Source organism: Barbus barbus (assembly GCF_936440315.1).
Source record: "Barbus barbus genome assembly, chromosome: 6".
NCBI lineage: Eukaryota > Metazoa > Chordata > Actinopteri > Cypriniformes > Cyprinidae > Barbus > Barbus barbus.
Window position 1 is genome coordinate 6,033,498 of NC_136734.1, and position 17,132 is coordinate 6,050,629.

At 35.9% G+C, this 17,132-nt stretch overlaps 1 protein-coding gene across 3 annotated transcripts in view; it reads left to right on the forward strand.

Moving 5' to 3' along the window:
• Positions 1-15,447, forward strand: part of LOC306870914 (G-protein-signaling modulator 1-like) — a 28,002-nt gene extending 12,555 nt beyond the window's left edge. For 2 of the 3 annotated variants that reach the window (XM_079418499.1, XM_079418498.1), the window contains exons 2-14: positions 683-904; positions 1,004-1,139; positions 2,620-2,762; positions 3,735-3,858; positions 4,005-4,120; positions 5,030-5,185; positions 5,287-5,395; positions 5,475-5,589; positions 6,204-6,274; positions 6,651-6,815; positions 10,141-10,297; positions 11,010-11,215; positions 13,571-15,447. In XM_079418499.1, coding sequence (XP_079274625.1) covers positions 683-904; positions 1,004-1,139; positions 2,620-2,762; positions 3,735-3,858; positions 4,005-4,120; positions 5,030-5,185; positions 5,287-5,395; positions 5,475-5,589; positions 6,204-6,274; positions 6,651-6,815; positions 10,141-10,297; positions 11,010-11,215; positions 13,571-13,765 — 1,915 coding nt within the window. In that variant the 3' untranslated portion in view covers positions 13,766-15,447. Of the gene's footprint in view, positions 1-658; positions 905-1,003; positions 1,140-2,619; positions 2,763-3,734; positions 3,859-4,004; positions 4,121-5,029; positions 5,186-5,286; positions 5,396-5,474; positions 5,590-6,203; positions 6,275-6,650; positions 6,816-10,140; positions 10,298-11,009; positions 11,216-13,570 lie in introns of all 3 variants that reach the window. The other variant, XM_079418500.1, reaches the window with a different exon arrangement.
• The last annotated feature ends 1,685 nt before the right edge of the window (positions 15,448-17,132 follow it).

Below are 17,132 nucleotides of genomic sequence, written 5' to 3' on the forward strand. Positions count from 1 at the left end.
AACCCTAACTTTACCAGTCTACCAGCACCTACATGTCAACAAACTCTCATTAGAGTTAGTAGATATGTAGGTGCAACGTTACTTACAGAATGTGTTAAAGGGACCATCAAAATATAGTGAAACCATTACTTTGAATAAAAGCATCAAATGCATGAATATAATTAGTGTACGTGGTGAGTCGACAACACAGAATGCATCAGTTCATGTAAACATTTTAGATTAATTAAACCAAACAATGACAACGACTTTTGGCTGATGATGACATTATTTGTAGTCCTGGATTCACGATGACATACTGTATAATGCCGCAATGCGAAAAGAAAATCCCACACAATATGATGTCATATGTTATTTTTTGCTGCATGTATGACGTAATGGAAACCAGCTGGCATTATTATAGTACACAAACCTCATCCTCTGACAATCTGAAAATCTATGTAGCTGTTAGCTTCAACTTGATACTTGTTCATTGTTCAAAATGCTAAGATTACACACAGTTCGTATGTAAATCATGCATGATCATTTGCTTTCTGAGGATTATTAAGTTCTTAATAAGTCCAGTCTTGTTAGTGTGCAATGTTGTGTTTAGCCTTTCACCAAACGTGACAACATTATTGCATTTTTTCCTGACAAAGCCCATTGTTTTTATTCATTATAGGATCTGAATGCCTTGTGTTTGCAGGATGGAGGCATCTTGTCTGGAGCTGGCGCTGGAGGGCGAAAGACTGTGTAAAGCAGGAGATTTTAAAGGTGGCACAGCGTTCTTTGAAGCTGCTGTTCAGGTGGGAACAGAAGATCTCAAGACCCTCAGTGCCATTTACAGCCAGCTGGGAAACGCTTACTTCTACCTGAAGGAGTACGGCAAAGCCCTGGAGTACCATCGGCACGACCTCACACTCGCTCGGTGAGAACAGTGAATATGCCTGCCATTTATAGTCATCAGTAGTTTCAGTCATGCAAGTTTGTATTCCATGAAAATAAACAGAGCTACATTGTAATTCAGGACGATCGGAGACCGGATTGGGGAAGGGAAAGCCAGCGGAAATCTGGGAAACACTCTGAAGGTTTTGGGCCGCTATGACGAAGCAGCTGTGTGCTGTCAGAGACACCTGGACATTTCTCAAGAACAAGGAGATAAGGTGAGATAACCTCTGTCAGGATGTCCTTATTAGATATGACTAGATGAAGAATGAGATTTGCAGTTTTTTTAAGCAATGTTCATCAGACGGTTAATGTACAGACATGGCGTCTGAGGTTATGATGAATAAAAACACTGCTGCTCAAGGTCAATATCACCTTTACTGGGGTTAGTTTTTATTCATTTATTTTTGTTTGAGCAAGTACTCTCACTGAATGGAGACTGGATGTGTTACTGGAGTACACATTGATGGATTTGATAACCAAATAAACCACAAATATGATTTGCAGTTGTATTCTCAGGGAATGCATGAGCTGAGAAAAATACCTTGAATGCAATCTAAGTCACTTTGGGTAAAATAATCTGATAATTGTACAAGTGTAAACGTAAACCTTGTATTCTGGGATTGCCTTGATCATGAGGAATATGTTATGCTATGTAACGTAGGCTAGTTTGGAGAAACTCTTATGAAACCTACTTAGTGAGTATTTATTACAGAAATAATATACTTTAAAGTGAAAGCAAGTGAAAACTGAATATAATTGTTTTTGGATACTGAAAATACATGTTAATTGCAAATCAATAATTTTTTTTTTATATAAATTGTAGTTTAAATTGATATTAAATGCAATTAGCTGAACTTTAGTGTTTTTACCCACTTAAGCAGGACTTAAGTACATCTTTATGTAATTTCATAATTAGTTCTATTATCTATGAAATATGGTTACAGTTCTGCTGAATGTACTGACAAATATTTATGATAAACTAAAATATTATTTAATGTAATTGCTATTAAAACTTGTATATCATGTATTGTATCATATTTGTAATTACACATTTATAATAATGGTGCAATTTAAGTTTAATTTAATTTTTAATTAAAATTTTAATTTAGTTTAAAATATAGTAACTTATAATGCAATATCAAATTACACTACATTTAAAATCATAATCAAGTGCTTTACATGTGCTTCTTTAAAATTATTATCAAGTGCTTTAAGTGCTTTTTTAAAAATACTTTTTTACTTTTTACTTTAAAAAATATTATGATTTAATATGTACTTTGACGTAAAGCTTTTAATTTGACGATTACAAAGTGTATTTTTTAAATGTGTACTTAAGTGTGTTTATAGAAACAGTCATGAAAGTGTCTGTCTTTAAATACACTTAATTTAAATTTTTATTTAATTAATATTATAATATCTGAAAATAATATTTTTTAAAATAAACTACAAGTGCACATTCAGTACAATTAAGCAGGCAATGTCATAATGCAGAATTTGCAAGCCTCTTAAATGTGACGTATCTCATAATTTTGATCACATGTTGACTATAAAGTGTTGTCTAGTTAGGCGGCACACTTGGTTTCAGAGCAGAGTCGGTGTGATGTTTCTCAAAGGTTTCTGTACTGTTGAGTCTGGTCTGTTGAATTGAAGAATTTAAAAAGTTATAAGCAGTGTACAATCGGCTGCTGTGTGCAGGTCGGCGAGGCCAGGGCTCTGTATAACATGGGGAACGTGTTTCACGCCAAAGGGAAGCAGCAGCTCTGGGGCATCTCACAAGATCCTGGAGAGCTTCCTCCTGATGTCAGAGACACGCTGCAGCGAGCCACGTCCTTCTACGAGTGAGTCCAGCACACACACACAGGAGCAATGGAGAGTTTACTGAACCATCTGAGCATCATTAGGCAGAACCCACCGAGACCTGTTTGCCCGACTGCAGCACAGCTCATTATTAACAGCGACATTTAGCAGATCCAGAAGGTTAAACGGCACATAAATGAGACGCAGAGAGACCAGAGGTGTCAGACGGAGGACAAACAGCCTCAAACAGTCATTAGTAGCTCCTTCTGTGTGTCTGTTTACTAGGAAAACATTGCAGTTTTAACATTAACTTAATGTGATGCGTGTTTGTCAGTCATACATCAAAGAAACAGGTCAGATTTATGCACTCAAAAAATAAAAAAAAATCATGGCATAGTTTATTATTAACTATTTGCATTTATTTGATGTTAAAAAATGTTTAGAATCAGCAAACACAACTGAAAACAATTACATTTATTCAGTTAAAAAGTAGGGCTTTCATTTCTATTGAAACTTATATGTCATGTACTTAAAAATATTTTCAATTACACATTCATATTGGAGTTGCAATTTAGTACTTTTTAAAAAATATATTAACTCTAAATGTAACTGAATAACACACTACATTTAAAATTATAATAAAGTACTTTACATGCGCTTTAATGTAGTCAACATGTCAAAATAAGTGTACTACTTAAAAAAATTAAATAAAACTTTAAATTTTAACATTACTACAAAGTACACTTTTTAAAAAGTGTTCTTAAGTGTGTTTAGAAACATTCATTAAAGTGTCTCTCTTGAAGTCACTTAAGTGGCCTTTAATTTAAGTTAATATATTATCTGCAAGGACAATTAAAAAAAAAAAAAAAAGAGACATGAAGTACACTACAAGTGCACATTCAGTAAAATATTTTTTTCCCAGGAGGGTGTAATTGTTAAAAACCTGTTTTTCTATTGGGGAAATGAACGTGTTCTTACTTGAATAAAGTGAAATGCCGAGTTTTCTGTTTCAGGATGAATTTGTCTTTGGTGAAGGAGTTGGGAGACCGAGCCGCACAGGGAAGAGCCTTCGGTAACCTTGGCAACACTCATTACCTGCTAGGTAATTTTGTCGAGGCCATCAAGTTCCACAGACAGGTACGAGCCAAACGCCACTGACCATCAGCTCATTCACTCATCTAACTGTGTGCTGATGTGAAGTCTCTGCTGTGGCTGAGAGAGCAGCTCATTCCAGCAGGGATCTGTGTTTCAGAGTAACACACAGTCCCTCCTTGTTTTTCCAGCGTCTCTCCATTGCAAAGGAATTTGGCGACAAGGCCGCCGAGCGCAGAGCATATAGTAACCTAGGCAACGCTCTCATTTTCCTGGGCCAGTTCAATGCAGCCACAGAGTATTACAGGTAACAATGACTACAGCGCTATCTAGAGGATGCACCACGTACGACCAGCTGTTTATTAAAGATAGAAATAATTTTCTACAAACAGGCCATTAAAGTACAGAGCATCAGCATAAAATTTCACTTGTGACAAACAAGAAGAAAAACACACACTTAAGCAAAATGAATGAATGAAAAAAATTACGAAAATAAGAATAAACGGATGTGTCACAGTTGTAGTTTACGTACATCTATGGATTATTTACTGTGCGCTTCTGGTTGGGTGGTAAAACTCACAAATAAGGGAGAGATATAAAATCATTAACACCTTGATTTAGACATCATGTATTTATATGTAAGCACACTCTGTATTTTTCCCGTCATTGTAAACAATTTTACACTTAATAACAAAATAGTTAATCATAAGAAAATATGTTAATCATAAGGCTTATTGAGGAGAGGTGTGGTGTTTCTTATTTAAGGAATTATTACTTTTATTTATCAAGGATGCATTGAATTGATGAGACGTGACAGGAAGGACTTTTATAATGTTAAAAACGATTTCTGTTTCAAATAAATGCTGTTCTTTTGAACTTTCTATTCATCTGTGAATCCTGAAAAGTAAAATGTACCACAGTTGCCACAAAAATATTTGGCAGCATAGCGGTTTTCAACATTCATAATAACCAGAAATGTTTCTTGAGCTGCAAATCAGAATATTAGAATTATTTCTAAAGGATCAGGAGACACGGAAGACTGGAGTAATGATGCTGAAAATTCATCTTTGATCACAGCAATAAATTACATTTTAACAATATTTCCATGAAAATTGTTATTTTTAAAATTCTAATAATAATTCACAATTTTTACTGTATTTCTGATCAAGTAAATGCAGCCTGAGTTCTTTCACAGATGTTTTGCTCTGTTGTTCAGGAAAACTCTGCAGCTCTCTCGGCAGCTGAAGGATCAGGTGATGGAAGCTCAGGCGTGTTACAGTCTGGGAAACACATACACACTGCTGCAGGAGTATGAACGTGCCATAGAATATCACCTCAAACACCTGCTCATCGCTCAGGAGCTCAACGACAGGTGCGAGCAGTGAGCACACACACACACACACACACACACACACACACACATTCTCACATCAGCACGACTCTATGCAGTAACGTGTTCTGTGTGTCTGGTAGGGTCGGGGAGGGCCGGGCCTGCTGGAGTCTGGGTAACGCTTACGTGTCATTGGGAAAGCACCGTCAGGCTTTGCATCACGCCCGGAAACACCTGGAGATCTCCAGAGAGGTGAGGCCACGCTGATTCTGTGCCCAGCAGTGCCAGACCTGCTTGGCATGTGTGTAACTGTGTGGTTTGCTTTGCTCAGATCGGAGACAGGAACGGAGAGCTGACGGCCAGGATGAATGTGGAGGAGCTGATGGAGGCTCTAGGGGTGAAGGATGCGGATCTCTCTCCATCTGAATCTGAGTTTAACATGCAGGGTAACACAGTCTCAGACGAATCATGTCTATACAACCTGACACTGACACACCACATTAAACACTTTATATGGAACAGCAGGGCAGGATCATTATATACATGCATGTAATAAAAAAAATAAAGCAATTTCAACATTTCACATTTTGTTTAGTTAAATTCAAAGTACTAAAATAAACAAAATAACAAAAAAAACTACCCCCTCCCCCCCAAAAAACTGTATTTTAAATAACAAAAACTCTTAAATGACAAATCACACAGCAACACTATTAAAACATTAACTAAAATTAAAAAGAAACCAAAAAATATATATAAATGCAATTCAAAATATAATAGTATCTCAATATGTAAATAACACTACAGTGTGGCTATTTCATACACTATATGGTCTTTTCACAATGTAAATCTGCTCAGTTTGATAATTATTTTAAAGGGTTAAGAAAGCTTTCAGTGGAGTAACATACCATATATACAAATGTATGAGACAGCTTTCATAATCATGATTGACAGCTTACTTCAAGTAATTATGTAGTGTATGGCTGTCCAAAACTACATGTCTGCAGTCTATAAATTGATATTACATGAATTATCATCAATATTTGCTTCTTTTCTCCAACAGGAGCCAGACCCAAGTTCATCAAGAAAGCCAGTATAGATAGTGTGGATCTGTGGAAATACAGCTCTGAAAAGGTCACATGCTCAACATTTGAGTGACCAGGATTTTACCATGCAGGACATAAACCTGAATCAAAACCTTTATAGTTTAAATGTCTGTTAAATAAACCCTAACCCTAAAGTCATCAAATGATGGACTCTCATCCAGGAGCATGTCCTGCTCGGCAGAATCATAGTCGTGCAGAAATACAGACACGTGTTGCTTTAATGCTGCTGTGATTATCGTGTGATGCTGCTGTGATTCTGGATGTGATGTTGATGTAATGTTGATTTGAGGCTGATGTGATGATGATGTGAGCATGATGTGTGGCTGATGTGATGTTGATTTGATGCTGCTGTGATTCTGGATGTCATGTTGATGCAATGTTGATTTGAGGCTGTTGTGCTGCAGAATGGCGATGCTCCGGATGATGATGGTATTTCGAGGAGGTCGAGGAACCAGCTGTCTCAGTCTAGCAGAAGCAAAAGTTACGCAGAAAGTCAGTCATCAGATGAGAGACATTGGCTCGACTCACCTGTGGACACGGATGACATCACTGTTCATGTCACACCTGCAGTGAGTATCTATCTATCTATCTATCTATCTATCTATCTATCTATCTATCTATCTATCTATCTATCTATCTATCTATCTATCTATCTATCTATCTGTCTATCTATCTATCTATCTATCTAGAACATCTACACACACACACACACACACACGTATGTATATATATATATATATATATATATATATATATATATATATATATATATATATATATATATATATATACATACATACATACTTACATATACTGCTTAGGTTTTGAAAGTTGTTAGTGCAGCAGTGTTTTAATGAGATGAATAGTTTTTTGCTGACAGTCATAGAGTGTAAGTGTGCAGATGTGTCTGTCTGCAGGGCTTTAATTCAATCTATGTTTTAAAGTGCTTCACTGAAGGTTTCACTTGATAGCCGTGACTCTCTGTGTTCCTTTGTTAATCAATACACACCAGCTGCGTGGCTGCTAATGCATCTGTGTGCATGTGACTTTCCCAAAGGACGGGGCATATATGAAAATATATCTCAGTGTGCATCATTTCCTGCTGCTGATGTCTGTTCACGACTATCATCTTAAATAACACTATGACATTACTTTACCAAATTATTGGAATGCAAAAAGTATTTATACATTATAGTAGCATTTGTAGTAAAATAAAAATTTTGGTATATTGTTTCAGATTATAAATAGATTTAGACTACTATTTTGACACTGTTTTAGCTGCTTGATTCTTTTATTTGATCCTAATTGCAGCGTGTTAAACGCCTTTACAATACAAAAGCAGTAATTTTGCATAGAGGCTTCACACATGATTGCCATTATTTTAGGATAATATTGAGCTAATTTTAGGTTCATTGTTGACATGGTAATGCAAAAAAAGACTCTAGTCCTCGACCTTCGACACACACAGTGTCGGTGGCTGTTTTAGGATTTACGTACGTGACCAAAGGTTGTAACACCGGGGTCAGGGGTTTCTATGGAAATTTCTATGGTGATGATGTTATTTGGACAAAGACCTTTCATGCTCCATTCACTCTCTCTCTCTCTCTCTGTATCTCACCCTCAGTGTAACTGAATTATTGAAGTAAATGCATGAGCAGCAGTGAGTGCTGAACAGAGACAGACGAGCAGTCAAGGGAAGGTGTAGCAGAGACCGGACACTGACAGTTGACAGACATACAGGCTGAAGAATGTGAGGCTTTGCTGTGCATGACTTTGTATTTGCATATATTTGTATGTGATTGTGTGTTTTAACAGTCTGCGGTCTTTGAGGGCGTGTTTAAATAGTTTGTTTAACAGTCTCTGTTCATTATTCATCCTAAAATCCGTCCTCCCTCCCCCAGCCGTCCCATAATCAGAGCCAAATTAATGAGTTGTTTTCCCACAGTCAGGCACAAAGATGGACAGAGAGAGAAAGATAGGACACACACTGATGGAATAGAGCGAGACGCGTCTGGGATTGAATGATCGGCTGTGGATTAATGAATTGCTCCATAAGTATTCATATTTAGTTTCACTATGATAGTGATCTGCTGGCTTTATATTGCGTTGCATTGTAAGACTGTGCTGTCAGGACACTTGAGCCTGAATATGATTTGGTTATCTGAATATGATATGATATGGTCTTGTGTTGCTCAATGAGCTGGGATGTGACGATTAAGCTTTGTCATGATAGGTGATTGTCTAACTGTGGTTGAATGTTATTAGCATGCATGCTGATACAGGACAGCGGTTGTTATGGTGGAATGTGCCGTTATGTGTGCCTGGTTTGTGGAAGTGTTATTGAACAGGGTTGGGTCGCTCATGCATGCTCATTTCACTCTGCTATTGACTGATTCCAGATCACTGAATCAAACAGCAGCTTATGTGTCAATGGTTTTAAGGTGACTTTAGAATCAGGATTACTGAGATGTGTTAAAAGGCATTTTGATTTTTAGTTATGAATCTTTCAAGATCTTTAGTTTTTGTATTTGAGTTTTTTGGTCTTGGTTTCTGTACCCTGCTGTGGAGAGTGTTTTAGTGTGTGTGCATCTGACCACTGAAAGGTCATCGTGACACACACACACACACACACACACACACACACACACACACACACACACACACACACACAGACAGAGAGAGAGAGAGCTGTTGAGATGTAGATAAGAGCTCACATGAGCGTTCACTAATGTTAGGACAGATACACCAACACATGACCAGGAACCCGAACCATTCATATACGCTCGAGATAATGTGACATTTTCAGTAATATGATCTGGTGAATGTCACAAAACATGTTAGGAATTTGTCATATTTCAGCCCTATATATATATATATATATATATATATATATGCATGTATATACATATATATATGCATGTATATACATATATATATGCACGTATATACATATATACATATATAGATATATATGTATATATATATACACACACATATTTTAGTTAAAAACAGAAAATGAAAAACATTTCATGCTAGGAATATGAATTCTATTTATAGGACACAATCCTATCAATAGAATTAATAGAATTGGGTCCATTTCTCATTACTATAAGGTGAAAAAAGAAGCTTATATATTGTTTAAATAATAGTATTTACGTTATATATATTTTTTTTATCATACTTCACAGTATATTTAAATTTATGGTAATTTAGAAAATTACTGTAATTTTATAGAATGAAAAATATCTAATTACAAAAGAAAAAACTGAAGAACATAAATTCCGTTTAGACATTTTTTTGCATGGTGACATCCCCCCATTTTCATTACTATAATGTGAAATAAAAGATATATTGTTTAAATAATAGTAAAGTATTTAGATTGTGGCTATATTTATTATGCATGATAGTATCTTTAAATTTATGGTAATTTAGAAAAAGTGTATTACAGTCATTTTATAGTATGCAATAAAAGATTAATTACAAAAACATAATAAACATCAAAAGTAGAACATCTGGATGCATTAAAGAGACTTTTAAACTTTTTTAGACTTATAACATAAATAATGTTACAATACAAGGAAAAAGAAACCTAAAAGTTTTTCTTTATGCTCTATTTTTTTTTTTAGATCTTTTGATTCACATACTGTAAATTATTTGTTCCACTCCATGATGTTTTTGTTTTTCTGTATCATATACATAATTTTCACCCATATCGTAACTTTATGCTGTAGTGCAATGTGATTTAGGCTCCATCCATTCAGAGTCTAATGGCTGTAAGAGTGACGGATGAATGTGACATAATTATCTTTTGATCGTGTACACTGACATCATGTTGTGAATGTGATTGTGTAATGGTGAGCGATGAGCTGATGTTCTGATGTGTGTTTTCTGCAGAAACTGGCTCGTGACGCGTCAGATGAGGACTGCTTCTTTGACCTGTTGAATAAGTTTCAGAGCAGCCGTATGGATGACCAGCGCTGTCAGCTGGACGAGCCGCCCAACGGAGAGAACGCTGGAGGAGCGGATCCAAACACACTCAATGACATGATCGGTCAGTCACACCGTCTCTCTGACGCTCAAGATATCTCACTGTTCCTTAAAGGAAGAGATCACACAGCTATCATCTACTCGTCTCATGTTATTTCAAACACGTACGATTATGGATACATTTTAAAGAATATTTCCTCTGCTTGATTTACACACAGTAAAAGTGGTTGATTTATGATGCAAATTAATGCAAACAATGAGACTGCATTTGTTAACATTAGAAGTCTTTTTCACTGTTAGTTCATAATGTAGTTAATTAAAGCATGTATTAATCATTTTCAGCATTCATGAATACATTTTTAAAAACAAAAGTTGTATCTGTTCATATTAGGTAATGGACCTGAGCTAACATGAGCTCAAAATGAACAGCTGTATTTTTTATTAAGGAACGTTTACAAAGATGAATAAATTCAGTGACAAATACATTGTTCGTTGTTAGTCAATGCATTAATTAATGTCAACTTTCTGTTTTTTCTTCATTATTTTGAAGTCATTTTATTCTTTGCATTTTCCCCTTTTATTTTAATGTCAACGTTTTAGTAATTTTAGTAATTTTAAAGTCATAACTTTTTTTTTTGCATTTGCATTTTCTAATTTGCTTGAAAAACAGTTCAGTCAGGACCACTTTTGTTCAAAGCTCTGACGAAGCTCATCATCAGTGTAAAATGATCACAGATTAAAATCCTAAAGCATGAGTTGTTTGTGCTGTTTCTCAGATGCTAGCCTGTTGACGTCTCCTCAAACGGAAGAGCTCTTCGATTTGATCGCTAGCTCTCAGAGCCGTCGTCTGGACGATCAGAGGGTGAGCGTCAGTAACCTGCCCGGACTCAGAATCACCCACAATAACCTGGGCCACCTGTGTGGAGAGAATGACCCGCAGGAGCCCAGCGACGACTTCTTCAACATGCTCATCAAATGCCAGGTGAGGGATACAGAGCCTTCAGTAATCAGTGAAATCTGTGATGGAAATGCATTGAGACTAAATTTGTCTGTTGTGATTTATCTCACAGCGACTTTTGTTCTGTTCTAAAATCTAGTGAGCTCCCAGAAACATCCTTCTATATTATGAGTGCGTTTGGCATTCCCAATATCAAGGTTATGAACTACAACTATTAAAAAAATATTAAATTGACGCTAAAATAAAATATACATATACAAAATATTTTGAAAATTGAAGTTTAAATGACTGAGCTAACTGAAATAAAATAACTTAAAGGGATAGTTCCCCCAAAAATGAAAATTCTGTCATTACCCTTGTGTCGTTCCAAACCTGTAAGACGTTCATTCATCTTCGGAACACAAATTAAGATATTTTTGATGAATTTCTGAGAGCTCTCTGACCCTCCCAAAGGATCCTAACACGATCAAGGCTTAGAAACGTAGCAAGGACATAGTTAAAATAATGTTTTTAATCTTTGTGCACAAAACGTTTTCTCGTAGCTTCGTAAAATTACGGCTGAAACCCTGATGTCACATGGATTATTTTACCAATCTTCTTCCTACGTTTCTGGACGTTAATCGTGATAATTACATTGCTGTCTATGGGAGGGTCAGAGAGCTCTTGGAATTCATCAAACATATCTTAATTTGTGTTCCGAAGATGAACAAATGGCGCTTTTCCACTGCATGGTACGACTCGGCTCGACACGGTTCAGAACGGCACGGCTCAGTTCGGCTTGGTTTGTGTTTCCACTGCAGTTTAGTACCGCTTTAGAGTGGGCGGGATTATTCACTGGTCGCTAGTTGCACCGTCTCTACTGCCGTGACTCCTGAAAAGCTTTTTAATTCCGTGTCGCTCCATTACGCTCTCGCTGGATCCGCTCCTCGGCGGTGAATGAGAGGACAGGCTGTACTTCCTCAACAGACAACGAAACAGCCATTTTTTGGTTGTTAAAAGAAAGGTGCGCTTATTCAAAACAGTTGCGTTCGATCCTTCGTTGGCTGTGCCGATTTAAATCTAGCGGGTCTGTTGTGTCTTGTGCCGCAAGTTCGCAGGCAGTGACGATTTTCTCCGGCCAATCAGTGATCAGCAGAGTTTACACGTCACGTTTTGGTAACTGTACGGTTGCCTTGGAACCTCGGCCGAGGTGGTAATGAAAAAAGTACCAGGTACCAGGTACTGTACCCAGTGGAAAACCCCCCGAAAACGAGCCATACTGAATCGAACCATGCCATACCATGCAGTAGAAAAGCGCCAAAAGCTGTTACAGGTTTGGAACAACATGCAATTAATGACAGAATTTTCATTTTTGGGTGAACTAAAATTACTAAAACTGAAATAAAGCACAGTTTGAAAGAAAAAAAGTCAAAAGTGCAAAACAGAACTACAACACAAATGCATTTTATTTCAGTTATTTCTAATTTGAGTTTAAGTTTTAAAAAAGTTTATAATGGACTTTTGACCTTTTCCATATTTTAGTATTATTTACAGACTATTAAATCATATTTTGAATATTTTCGTTTTTTATTTTCAGTTTTAAATTAAATTTTTGCAGTCTTATGTGCTTTTATCATCTTTATTACCCCCCCAAATATTTGTATTTATCTCTATTTTTATTTAAATTTGAGCCATTTTAGCACATCAGCTTCAAACTAATTTCAGTTAGTTGCGAAGGCAACAATTCTAATTTTAATTTAAGTGTTTGTAATTTTGTTTTGTGCTAATTTTGTTAAATGTTTCTATTTTGCTTTAATTCAATTTAAAATTATTTTAGTACTTCAACTTATTTTATTTCAGTTGCCAAGGGAGCATTTCTTTGAAAAAAAAAAAAATTATTACAAAAACTAAAATTAAATCCGAAAATAGAAAAATAAAAGCTAATTCAAAATATTACATAAAAACTATAATACTACTGTATATAAATAATGCTCAATTATGAAAACAAAAGGACATAACAAAATTAGTAAAATTGAAGTTAAAATGAAAACTGAAAGTAAAAAAATAAAAGCTAATTCAAAATATTTAAAAAAATATTATAATAGTACATAAATAACACTAATATAATAGTATATAGATAAGTTCATATACTTAATTCATTCCCATTCGTTATTTTGACTTGATCTAGCCAAAACAGTTAATTTGGAGTTTGTTTCAGTGGTTCAAAACAGCTTGCCACCACAAACCTTCTGGAAAACATGCTAAATTGTGTTAAAGTTAGTGACATCACTGCTGCTGGTTAGTTGCTCCCCAGCACTGCTGGACAAGTAGCTCATGTATGTTTGTGTCAAATAAAAACACTTCTTAGTGAACTGACTGTTTCTCTGTGCATTTGTTCAGTCGTCCAGGATAGATGACCAGCGTTGCTCTCCTCCTGAAGGGGGTCCGCGGGCGCCAACCGTCCCAGACGAGGATTTCTTCAGCCTAATCCAGAGAGTTCAGGCCAAGCGAATGGACGAGCAGCGTGTGCAGCTCCCGTCTGACGAACAGGAGCTGGATGAAGATGAGAGCGAGCCAGGGGCTGCAGACTCCTGAAAAAAACGGGGCCAAATAACACACACAACGAGGGCCAAATGAAGGACGTTTGATGGAGAGTGTTTTAGATGGACTCTTTCATGAGATGAAGAAATGTGCACAAAGTGACGCATGTGAGACATAAAAACACAAGTGCCATCTCAGTATACGGTGCAGATTTACGCCTCCTGTGCTTTACAGCCAATGATCCATGATGTTTGATAGAGTTTATACTGATTGGAGGAACAGATACTTGGGACACAACTCTCTGGGCGAATTCACATTTGCAAACACCGCCTGCACTGTTTCAGCACCTAATTAACAAAATTAATTAATTTAACAAATCAGGTGCAAACACTGCAAAAAAAATAAAAAGTAGTTTGGTCTTTTGTCTTTTAGCAAAATATCTAAACAGCAGGAGAGCTGATGTACTTTACAGAGACTGTACAGCATCCAAATGCCTGAAGCAGCTCTTTAAAAGGGGAAAAAAGTACAGTCAGTTATAACCATTCTCCAATTAATTTTTGTCATGCATTTAGCAGACACTTTATAACCAGAGTGACTTATAATACAACGAAGGAACAAAAGCAAGAGACATCATATTATCTACATATTAAACTAATAGTTCACCCAGAAAGGAAAATTAGCTGTTAATTTTCTCAGGCCATCCAAGATGTAGAAGACTTTTAGCTGAAACTGTGGTGATTCATAAAATGGAATTCAACGACTGCCCATCTTTGAGAATTCAAAAAGCATATCAGGTCACACAAAATGAATACCCATGGCTCTTGACAAAATTTTGAGGTCTTATGAAGCAAAACGATCAGTCTGTGCAGAAAACTGAACATGAATTATAACATTATCACCTGTAATCCAGAGCTTCAGACAAACGGTTTGTGGACGAATCATTCTTCTGAACCTGTTCTGTTTAGTGAACTAGTTGAACCAGTTCTCCAAATCGAACTAAAGCAGTTCATGGCTCGAGCAGCACAGATCTACTCAATCAAATCTCACTTTCGGACATCTGACAGTCATAGCGGTGTATCTGATCCTATGATTAATGAAATTATTCAGCGCTCCATTTCTTCCAACACTCACTGAACTGAGGAAACAGTTCAACTGATATGCGCATGCGTGAAATGGGCACTTAATGAAGGGGCCCAAATGAAAGTTTTTATGGTTTGTAATGGTTTATATGAGCCGATGAAGACTATTATATTCACTTTTTATGCTTTAGACACGTAAAACATCCACATTATACATCATTGCATATATGTTATGTCATTGCATGATTACGTAAACAAACTGGTGAATTGGTTGTTTGAATCAGTTCATTGAAACAAACTGTCTGAAAGAACCAGTTCGCAGAAAAGAATGTTCAAAAAGTTTAATCTGGATCAGAACGGAAGTCCCATGGAAATCCCATGTTTTGCTATCCAGGACCAGGTCACCCATCTTACTTTTGTGCTGGTTTTACTAAGCAAAATTGGATTTGATCACCCTGATCCAGATACACACTTTTTCAGATTTCCAAATCTGGATAACTAGTGTCCCACAGAGCCCCTAACGGGACATGGTGATGGAAAAAAAAAAAAGAAATGGGGGGGTTTGCATGCTTTAGTTTTGCATTACATTTACACAATAACTACTTCTGACTGGACCATCTCTGATGATTGTGCCAATGTAGTTTACGGTAAGTGATTAAAAACAAAAACTTAAAATTAAATATACTTTTTATTTGATAATGACAGCTTTTCAGGGATTTGGGGATATATTACATGTTACAAGTGTAGTATTTTGTGGGGTAGTTTTAAAGATTTATTACATTTTTGTTCCTGAAATCCCTTCTGCTGGGATCAGAATAATCATTTTTTTTGGATGAAAATGATCCCTGGCTTACTAAAACGTTTTGAACAACACAAATTGAGGATTTAATCGGATCAAAACCAAGATCGGATTTTGTGATCTAATCCAAATTCAGAATCCTTTTTTCTTTTGAACAACCTATTTTCAAAATTTTAGCCAATCAGATGGCCAAAATCTGATCAGATTACTTTTGAACAACTGGCCCATGTTTTTCTGCTTGCCTGAACCTTTGGATTACATGTAATAATGTTGTAAATAATGTTCAGTTTTGATTGTTTTCCTTGAATAAGACCTCAATATAATCGTTGGGAGCCATAGGTGTTGTCTGATATGCTGTTTTTGACTCTCAAAGTGACGGTAGCCATTGATTTGCATTTTAAATGCTGCTTACCTTTGAATCTGGTGGATTCTATGATAAGCCTCATGTCAGCACCAGGTTAAGTTGGACGGAGGGTAGATAATATATTGTGGTGCTGGTATTTATTGAATTCGCCGTTGTTTCCTATGCCAGACTTTCAAATCAAGCTTCTCATTGTCACGTGTTTCTCGTCTACTGCCTTAATTAGACCTGCAGACTCTGATTGTATTCTTTGATATCGTGTTTTCTAAGCTTGTCAGCAGTATTTGGCACGTGTCCATTGACAGTATTCCCAGTGTCGTGCAGCTGCCGCTGTATCTTTCACCTTCTTAATCGCAAGTGCATTTTGGTTCAGCTTTAATCATTTAGCTGCTGACAGCACTGTAAAAAATTCAAGACATTAGGGCTGCTTTACATTCCTCTGTTTCTTTTGAATTGAGGATGCTGTTGTAACTCCACAGATGTATTTATTGAAAGTGTTGAGAAATCTGTAAAAAAAAAAGCTAACAAAAATAGAGACTGTGAAAATACTTTTTAAGTGTTGTTAATTGTGGGAAAGTATGTGAATGTGCATAAAAACTAATTTAAGTTTGCACTTTCATTCTTCACAGTGCTTTGACTGCATTGACCGAAACAGCTTTTAGTTTCTGAATCAAAGAAGTGATTAGTGAGTTTTGCATAATTGGCTCCGAATCACTGAATTGTGCAGCTCAGACATTGACTGAGTTGCTTTAGTTGGTCAATATTTGAGTTATTTGTGGCTGACTGAAGAGCAGAGTAATGGCTCATTGATGGCATTTGCATGTAGAAGCATTAAAAAGTCATTTTGAAATGTAAATCTGCAGTATTTTGGAAGTTGAGCAATTTTAGCAAGTTTTGATATATATATATATATATATATATATATATTTATTTTTTTTATTTTTATTTTTTTTATTTGAGCAGTTATTATTATTGAAGGGAATGAATATATTTCAAGTTAATTCACTGCCATCTTGTGGTAAAAGAAAATAAGCAAATGCCTAAAAAATATATATATTTTTTTTTTGTTAACTTGAGAAAGTGTTATGGATTAGTATAATTCCTAAATATTTATGAAGTTACTTTTATTTTAAGAAGCTAAATAACTATTCATATTAATGAATATGTTTCTGACTGATGCAT